The 9062-nt window shown below is 36.4% G+C and overlaps 2 protein-coding genes across 3 annotated transcripts; one reads left to right on the top strand and one right to left on the bottom strand.

Moving 5' to 3' along the window:
- Positions 1 to 1882: 1882 nt before the first annotated feature.
- On the top strand, positions 1883 to 3483 carry LOC143471134 (uncharacterized). Of its 2 annotated transcripts, none has more exons than XM_076969511.1 (3): positions 1883 to 2125; positions 2334 to 2401; positions 2505 to 3483. In XM_076969511.1, exons 1-3 carry the CDS (start codon positions 2058 to 2060, stop codon positions 3272 to 3274), a joined length of 906 nt encoding a protein of 301 aa, XP_076825626.1. In that variant the 5' UTR covers positions 1883 to 2057; the 3' UTR covers positions 3275 to 3483. The 2 variants fall into 2 exon arrangements, with proteins under 2 accessions (XP_076825626.1, XP_076825627.1); XM_076969512.1 differs by lacking the exon at positions 1883 to 2125 and adding an exon at positions 2161 to 2250.
- A 482-nt stretch (positions 3484 to 3965) lies between these two features.
- LOC143471133 (uncharacterized) lies at positions 3966 to 7115 on the bottom strand. The gene is made up of 5 exons (XM_076969510.1): positions 6858 to 7115; positions 6091 to 6574; positions 4724 to 4825; positions 4515 to 4633; positions 3966 to 4379 (listed from the first exon to the last, which is right to left on the bottom strand). The coding sequence occupies exons 1-5, from the start codon at positions 7081 to 7083 to the stop codon at positions 4054 to 4056; spliced, it is 1257 nt and encodes a 418-aa protein (XP_076825625.1). The 5' UTR covers positions 7084 to 7115; the 3' UTR covers positions 3966 to 4053.
- Positions 7116 to 9062: the final 1947 nt, after the last annotated feature.

Genomic DNA, 9062 nt, shown 5'->3' with positions numbered 1-9062 from the left:
AATTCAGAGCACTTTTGACACGTCTTACTTATACACATAGTTTCATTTAAACCTAACAAAACGGGAAATTAAGTGTTCAAACAAGGCAGTTGAACTACCAGTGGCTAGTAAATCCAACTAAACTTATAAGGTACTAATATAAACAGCCTTCTCTATCGATTATCCTACCATCCTCATTTGTCTAAATAAACCCGAATGGGTTAATGAAACGTCGGTAGACAATAAAGTTCTGTTTTCGCTAGTTGTGCCTTATGTTGGATGATTGTTATGCCTACTGGCAACTGTAGTATATAACCATAACAAATTAAGTACATGATACCATCAGGCGTTTTCGTTGAAGGGAATTCCCCAAAAACGAGTTACTGTTTGTTCTGTGCTACTTCAAAACAAATCTTGACATCTGAAAACTTTTAACAATTATTTCTGAAATACTTTGCATGACACTGCTGCAACTGCATTAACTTTCAATAGGACCAGCTGAATAAACGCTAATTTCATCTACCAGCACTTCATTATTACAACTTTTGCCCGATGTCCACAACTAGGCTACCACTTCCTTAAAATTATATGGATATTTTTTGGATAAAAGTCAATCAAAGTTTTACTTGTTCTACATAGTTGCGAAGACATGTTCAGAATGTTAAAAACTACAACTGAATTCAAACTGCAAATTAGGTAATTGTTACTTCAAAATTGCGACAATTTTAATTATTAGGATGCCTTTATCATGTGTGGTGTTCTGTGTGACGTCATTATGGTCTATCAATTTGGTTTGCATGTGACAGCCTAATGCCTAATGAGTAGGGCAAGTTTTTGCAAGTTTTTTTACAGCTCCCTAAATACTCAGAATTTATGTAGTATGATGTTTTACGCTGTTTGTAGGAATTTTTTATTGCAACTTTTTTCTATTTTTCATGCAACTTTTATCAAGTATTGCGCAAAATGTAAAGGAGTGATTTAAAAAACATGCTATAAAACTATTTCTAGTATGGGTCTATTCTTTTTGATTTGCATAACAAAGAGCTATGTGATGGATTAGCTGCATCTCAATGTTATCTATGACGCAACACTTGGCTTCCAAGCTAGAAGTTCAACAACCCCAGCCAAGCACGACAGTGCCCGAACTAAATTAGAAGTGGAAGTATGACTTGGCTTTTGGCCAAGCCCGCACAAACGGAAACAGGTTGTGTCTAGTCTTTCGAAGTCAAGTTTTGTTGAGATAGCTTAGTTCAGCGTGGTCCAACTGCAGGCCCGCGGGCCAAAGTTGGCCCGCGAGCACCGATTTTTTGGCCCGCGAACTGATAGTCAGCTTTGATAGTCGCTATTGTCGAGGAAGAACCTCGACCGCAGATGTCACATTGATCAGCATTTAATCGCTAAATTTTGAACTATTCTAATTTCAGTTCTAATATCAATGTCACATTGTTTTTCAGTTCTAATTTCACATTTCTTCAGTTCTGATTTATAAACATTGGCCCGCAAGATAAAAAAATTTTCTGATTTTGGCCCGCGATGAAAAGAAGTTGGACCACGCTGGCTTAGTTAGTTAAACCAAAGAGATTTAAACACATGAGTAGAAACTTCTCTTTTGCGCATGACGTCATGTTTGTTTCTTTTATTCTCTTGGAGCATATTCTACTTTCTCCACGGTCACGGTTCACTACATAACAATAAACATGCAGACGACGACAATGATTTTCAGATCTGTTTGCTGCTGGAACAGATTAGTCTTATTATTACGGTGCAGTTATTGGGATCCATTGGGTGTTAAATTTAATTGAAATTAATTAATGAAATCAGGTGAGAGTTTTAGGTTCAGCAATTAACTTAGTTTCAGTTCCTTGAACTGATAATGCTGCTGTTTTGTATCAAGGCATGGCTTAGCCGACTTGAGTTGCGCGGGAAGATTTTTTCGTTCCCCACATTTCTCTTCGACCAGGCAATTAGCAACTAAACTCATTAGCATAGGCCTTATGTTGCAGGTGTTGTGTCATTAAAATAGGCTACTGGAAGTCTGATTTCAGATCTTGTTATTGTGGTGCAGTTGTTGAGATCTAATGGATGTCAATTTGAAGTTAATTATTGAAATAGATTGTGACCCAGAAGACGATGCAGCAAACTTCATGTAAGATACGATATGCCTATTAATCAATTAGTCAACTGCTGTTGAGCTTGTCCTGTATGGCGGTCACCCAGAGCGTACGTTCTCGCCAATTTATAATAAACAGCCAAGCAAAACAACAAATTAATGTAAGTCGTAACGAATATTTGAAGAAATGCTGTACTGATATATTGATGTCATTTAATCTGATAATGAAAATATTTATTTGCAGATGTGGACAATGTTTGCATAACTGCACAAGTAATGAAACTTTGCTGGCTCATCAAAAAACTGCTCACGGTTTATTTGTTTTTTGTTTGAAACTTATTTCATTTGGAGCTCTATCATTGGCAGATTCCGATTAAAAAAATCAAACAAACTTAATTTTACACTTGTCTTGCAGAATCTTCTTGCAATAATGTTACAAGAGAAAAGCTGATGGAATGGTGGGAAACAGTGGGTGGCGTTAAAACAGATCTAACTGCAGATGCGGTTAACTATTTTATGAAGCTATTTTCTTCGTACAGTTCACCGGATGAACTGTTTCATAAATTCTCCTGTGATGGAATTACGTGCATCCCATCACTATTTTTCTTGCCAAGAAAATTGTCACTATGTTTAACACGAAAACTGTTTGATGTATTTTTATCACACGTTACCACTGTTGCACACAACAAAAAGGGGAAACACTTGACATTACACAAGTTAACCCTAGACGAAGAATTCATAATTCAGTACATAGGTGGTTATATTTTGCAGAAACTCACTAAGCGCTGTATAAATCCGAGAGAAATAGATCTATTGTCTTGTTTAACTGATTATAGTAATGAAACCACTAATAGTTCCTTGATTTCCGCTTTAAATAATAACAATTATGGACATCTTACAGTTCCAGCGAAATCACTAGTGAAATTGTTGATGTATGTAGAAAGAGTCTTTAGGAAACAAGACATAAAGGAGCACATCATGGAAAGTTGCATGTCTTCTTTGAGTGTTTGTAACATAAAAGATATATTTGAAAATCTTGTTTTTGATGAATGTTTGCAAAAATTGTGCATGAAAATATGTAAATTTTACGTGAAGATTAGATGCTATCAAAAAGCTAATCATTTAAATTCAGTACTGCATGTAACCTCTGATCAAAATGTAAGTCTGAGAAAATCATTAAAATGAATGTACATTACATAGTTGTCTTCTTACATGTACTTCGTCAGTTTTAGCTCAAGAAGGATTAAGTGTTACTGTATTGCACAAGCAGACTGTCAAAACACTCGAAATCAAGTTATTTTTTTCGCTTCGGCATTGGATCATCGCAAACATCACCATGTTTCCAGTCAATAACGTGATTTACATTTGACCCCTTAAGTGACTTGATATTCTTTTTGCACATTATCACATTTTCAAATTGTGCATATTGGCGAATATCAGGCACTTCATTTCGACGGCCAGTTTGTCTCATATGACCGAAATAGGCCTCCAATGGGTCTTGGTTTAAGCGCTTAGTTAAGACGTATGAACCTTCTGGGCTGTTCTCCAACAAGAATTTCACCAATTCAGCAATGGCCATGGATGTGGAAACTAAACCGTCGTAGGTTTGATGGCTCAGAAACTGCTTTGACTGTTCGGAAACGGACCCAGTTAAACTGCTTTTCCATTGTTTTAACTCTGAAAGGAATGTATTAAGCCATTTCAGACGAGGATCATCAATCGTTGTATATGGTTTCAAGTCTGGGTTGTATGAATAATTTAATCTGGTGTTCATGAGGTCAAACCACTTATTCATCAAACCAGCAAACCACGCACTCATCTTCATTTCTTCTCCACCACGACTCTTCATTAAACTGGAGACAGTTCCAGAGAGCAATTGTGCGGCATAGCAAATCCGCATTTTTGCGTAACTCTTATGGGAAAAATGGCCATCAGTCAACTTGCAACTTCTCAACTCTGAACTTTCAAATAGGTAGGGAACATGGCAAAAATGCTCCCACAAAATGAAATGTTGATTGTACTTCATCATTCTTCTTCATCATTAAGACTGTAAAACCACATCCGGCCAAGGATTCAACCACTTCCCAGAACATGCTAACCAAGTGAAATGCCTTTGTATTCTTGGTGGCATAAAAGACAATAGGCCGGGAAAAATTGCTGAGGATACTCCTACCATAAAATTGTAGGGCATGTGTGGCAGGAGCTTCATTATTGTATTGTCTGTCGACACCCAGATCAACAAATCCTATTATTCGGTCTGTTGCTGCATTATACACAATATTTTCTTTCACTGTAAACAAAATAAGCAACAGGCTATATCTCGTGCATATACAGTTAATAACTTGTGTCATTGTTTTGTCATAAAGCATGAATAAGAATCTTACAGTGTGATTAATAGTGTTAAAAATACCAAGAAAAGTTTCACCTTTCATTTCATCGATTGATATAACGAGAAATCGTTCATGTGATGCTAGACTGAGACTTTTGGATTTCAGTTCTTCTAAAACATTATCTTGAATGCCAGGTGCAGTGCAGTAAACGTTTCTGAAAACAGTACAAAAGTGAGCAAGTGAAACAATTGCTCGTAGGTAGCTAGTAGTAGCCAAATTGCAGAGAACAGAACCCATACGCTACCGATAGTCATTTAGGGTGCGTGAGCTTGGTAGTCGTAAAATGCCACTTTGTCGTAATTCTTCATAGGCGCTTTTACTTTTAGCAGCTAGACTCAAACAGAATCTATAAAGAAAATTGCAAGGGTTGATTTTAGCACGCTTTTACGAAATAAACAAAAAATTGAGGTCAACTGAACTTAAAACATGTTGATATCTTTACACCAATTACTTCAGTAGTTTATTACTCAAGGAGACCTAAACCTACTTTATTAACTCAGGGTGATATCTTTCCCCATTTCTTTTCATACTATTTAGCTTTTGCTGCTCTTTCCAAAAGATTGAGTAGAAGTTATCAATTTTATCCTCATCTTGAGCTAAAAAAAATGTATGATATTTACGTAAACTTCACAAAAACACACGACACAAAAAAACTGAGTTATATGCATTGTGTAGGTGCATCACATTACATTTGTAGCTTCATTAGAATAGTTATAAGTAGCATATTCTGGATTACCAGCTTTGTAATCGGTATGATACCTGCTTTAACAATGGCTGTCATGTCATCTGACATAATTTTATCTACCTCCACTTGCACCGTATCATCAGCTAACAGAGTCGAAACCTTAGCTTCCAATTCTCTAATGCTAATAAAGATTTACTTCATAACAACAAGACTATCTTAAATAATACTGTTTTATTTCTATCTTCTGGCATTGCTCAACCTACATATAGTTAAGTGTAAAAAGCACAGCTACTGACACTGACAACCTTGCGAATGAGACTATTACTAATTGGATTACGAAGTGCAATATCACCAAATTTCATTAGCAGTAAAGGTGGAGGTAATTCGAGATGGTAGGTTAAATGTTGGCTGTGCTGATCGTTTTAAAGGTTGATCTTTAACCATATGGTAATAATTTAGCCTTTTCTGGTTGAGCCGTCCCTCCTTTTCATCTACATTACAACAACTCCTGCACTGACCACTTTCCTTGAGAAAAAGTTCACAACTTGCATTTCTAACAACAAGAAATTTGGTTCATTTAACAAGAAAAGTCACAAAATATGCCTAAGATACGGTGTACACTTTAAGTGCAATGCATTATCAGTGTTACCAAAAATAAGTAAGTATATGGTCAGTGGTGGGATTGAAATATGTTAAAATTTACTTCTCTCACTAGCAGCATGCCATATTGACCCGTTACCGACATACACATAGGCTTATACATATGCTTGTTAACAACCAGTTCGCAGATGTCATTAAAATTCCAAGAACCGGTTCGCACGAACCGGCTGAATCCCACCACTCTATATGATTCATTCAATGTTAAATAATGATGAATTTCATTTATGTAACAAATGCAATAGGCACAATTGAAAAACTAGTTTCACCTGTATGCAAGTTTCCTAACTGTTGGTGCATTTTCAGAACTGAATGGTGTCATAGATTTGGTGGTCATGTGTGGCAGGCCACTTCCAGAATTATACAATCCAGAACATATTGAAAACGATTCAATATCTTTTATGGTGCCGTGTAGTGTTTGAGTAGTTATGTCCAGGGAGTAAATACAACTTGAGCGAGGTGCTTTCCAGCCATAATAGCATATCCTTAATGACATGTCATATAATACTCCAATCGAGTATTTAGGTTGATCACAGCCATCATAAAAAGAAAAAACAAGATTTTTGTTTTCAAATGACCTCTGCCAACCTTCCGGCAAGCGAGCAGATTTCAAGGACGCAACAGATTTGAAATGTACTTTTGTTTCAAAGATACGCTTCTTCGGCGGCTTTCTTGAATGTACCTGCGCCAAAGTCAGCTTAGGCAAAGACAAAGTGGGTACTGCTCCTTCACGTAATTCTTTACGGGAACCCTCTGCAAAAAAACTCTTATTTGTGCATACATGAACGTTTTCAATTTTGATACCTGTAATGGTACATATATTAATCTGAAACCACAGTGAAGGTTTGCACTAATAGCTTGTTACAGATGCAGTGTTATGCTGTGCTCACTCGCTAGTAAATTTAATGAAGTTCTGCATCAAACCATCTCATGGAAAACAAACACTGCATCAAACGCTAGATATGCCTTTACATTAAATATCTTTCCTCAATACACTAGTTACACTACATGTAAGTGTATGTAAAACAAATTTTACTTAAAACAATGTCAGATCTTTCAAAATGCACTTCACACATTTTCACAGCATCTCGAGCAAATAGATTTTTTATGTGCTCGTCGCTTCTGCAAGCCAGCACGATACACTCTAACCTTTCTGCCCAGCTTTCCTTCTCCTTTTTTACAAATTTTCTCAAAGGTATCTTAAACAGAGTCACGGCAGGTGACCTGTTGTTGCACATTGGTAAACAGCACAAGTTTGCCATTATTTCAGACTATTTAGCTTATTTCAATAACTCAAAGCCTGCAACATAAGACCTGTACTATTGAGTCTTAATCTGTAAAGTTTTTATTCTGAGCTTGGAGGGTAATTTTATGCGCAGATGAAACAATACAATATGACTCGGTCTATCTAAATTTTTCATCCATTCATTTTATTTTTACCTTAAATGTGGTGAACGAAAATATCTTCCCGCGCAACTCAAGTAGGCTAAGCCATGCCTTGATACAAAACAGCAGCATTATCAGTTCAAGGAACTGAAACTAAGTTAATTGCTGAACCTAAAACTCTCACCTGATTTCATTAATTAATTTCAATTAAAATTAACACCTATTGGATCCCAACAACTGCACCGTAATAATAAGACTAATCTGTTCCAGCAGCAAACAGATCTGAAAATCATTGTCGTCGTCTGCATGTTTATTGTTATGTAGTGAACCGTGACCGTGGAGAAAGTAGAATATGCTCCAAGAGAATAAAAGAAACAAACATGACGTCATGCGCAAAAGAGAAGTTTCTACTCATGTGTTTAAATCTCTTTGGTTAAACTGTGTGTTTATAAAAGTGCATTCGTTATTTTGCAAGTACGAAGCGATGACCTTGATATCTGTTAAGATGACAGTCTAAGGCAGGGATGTCCGACCTGCGGCCCGCTTGAGATTTTTGTGCGGCCCGCTAGTCATTTTCACTCCAAGTAGTATTTTGAGCTTGGAATCTTAGCCTAATTAAAATGTACCAGTCAGCTTTTAGGGGTGCAGTAATAGTATAGTATGGGAGCTGTTACTCTCTCCGTTTGCCTTTTTATTTCTCGTGCGTGAGTGAAGACTGAAGAGAGATTGTTGCGCAATAATGATTCCGAGACTGATTGAATGAGGCTGCAAATCTTAAACTGTTGAGTTAAACAATGGAACCTTTCGAGTATCTCATACCCATATACTTTTAAAAACTTGTGCATAAATGCAAGTTTTTACTGCAACTTTTGTTAAAATTAAGTGCAACTTTTTCACGTTTTTAGTGCAACAAAAACTTGCCCTAGTAATGAGTTACGCTCTAATACAAAATTCACTGGAGAATTTATCAATTAACCAGTAACCAGAATTAACCAGTGGTTTAGAGATACACGAAAATAAAACTCATGATTTGTATGAAAATCAAATAGGCTTTTCTTCAATTATTGTATGTAATAACTAAAATCGCTTAAATCAGGGGCTTCTAGCTATTTGGTGACGATCCGATATGCTGCATAACAGCAGAGGTATTGAGAGCAGATCGGTGAACTAACTTTGTAAGTCTTTACAGTTTAAAACAAAAACTCCCTAAATTTCAACGCACTTCGTTTCGCCGAATGGAAAACGTAGCCATAAACCAAGCAAGTATTTATTATCAGCTAGGAAACGTAAAAACCATCGCGACAAAACTGATAAATTTACTCATGGCGTACTAGCAACAGCGGAGCGGAGGAGGTAGTGCGCTCTGGTCAGCAAATAAGAAATAAAATACTTAACTTTCAGTCTATCTGCCAATCACATGCTCACTGCACTGATACAAGCTGCAAGATATTTGACACTTGCTTAATATATAGCATAGTAGACAGTCGCGCTTTGTCTCCAAAGTCGAGTTTGGTAAACGGTTCTATTTATGCAGGTGAGAAGATAATAAAGAAACTAATAAAGACAATTATATGGCATGTAAGCAAATCGACAACAAACAAATAGAAACAAAAATAGAGAGAAAACAATGCATCAAAACATGCTTACGAAACAAGGCAAAGATTCGTGCAATAAAATCACATATCCAAATCTGACGTCATTAGTCATATCTCGTATGTGGGATGAGTGGTGTCCCTGCAATTGGCACTAAATTTTTAGATACCCAAAAATACTGACTAGTGACCACAACAATACCAATTTAACATGTTTCGAGAAAATTATTTATAACCAACGAATAAAATGACAGTAATGATAA

The sequence above is a fragment of the Clavelina lepadiformis genome, chromosome 9, assembly GCF_947623445.1.
Source record: "Clavelina lepadiformis chromosome 9, kaClaLepa1.1, whole genome shotgun sequence".
Classification (NCBI taxonomy): Eukaryota; Metazoa; Chordata; class Ascidiacea; order Aplousobranchia; family Clavelinidae; genus Clavelina; species Clavelina lepadiformis.
The sequence above is the reverse complement of the archived record's forward strand: the minus strand, read 5'-3'. Positions and strand labels throughout refer to the sequence as shown.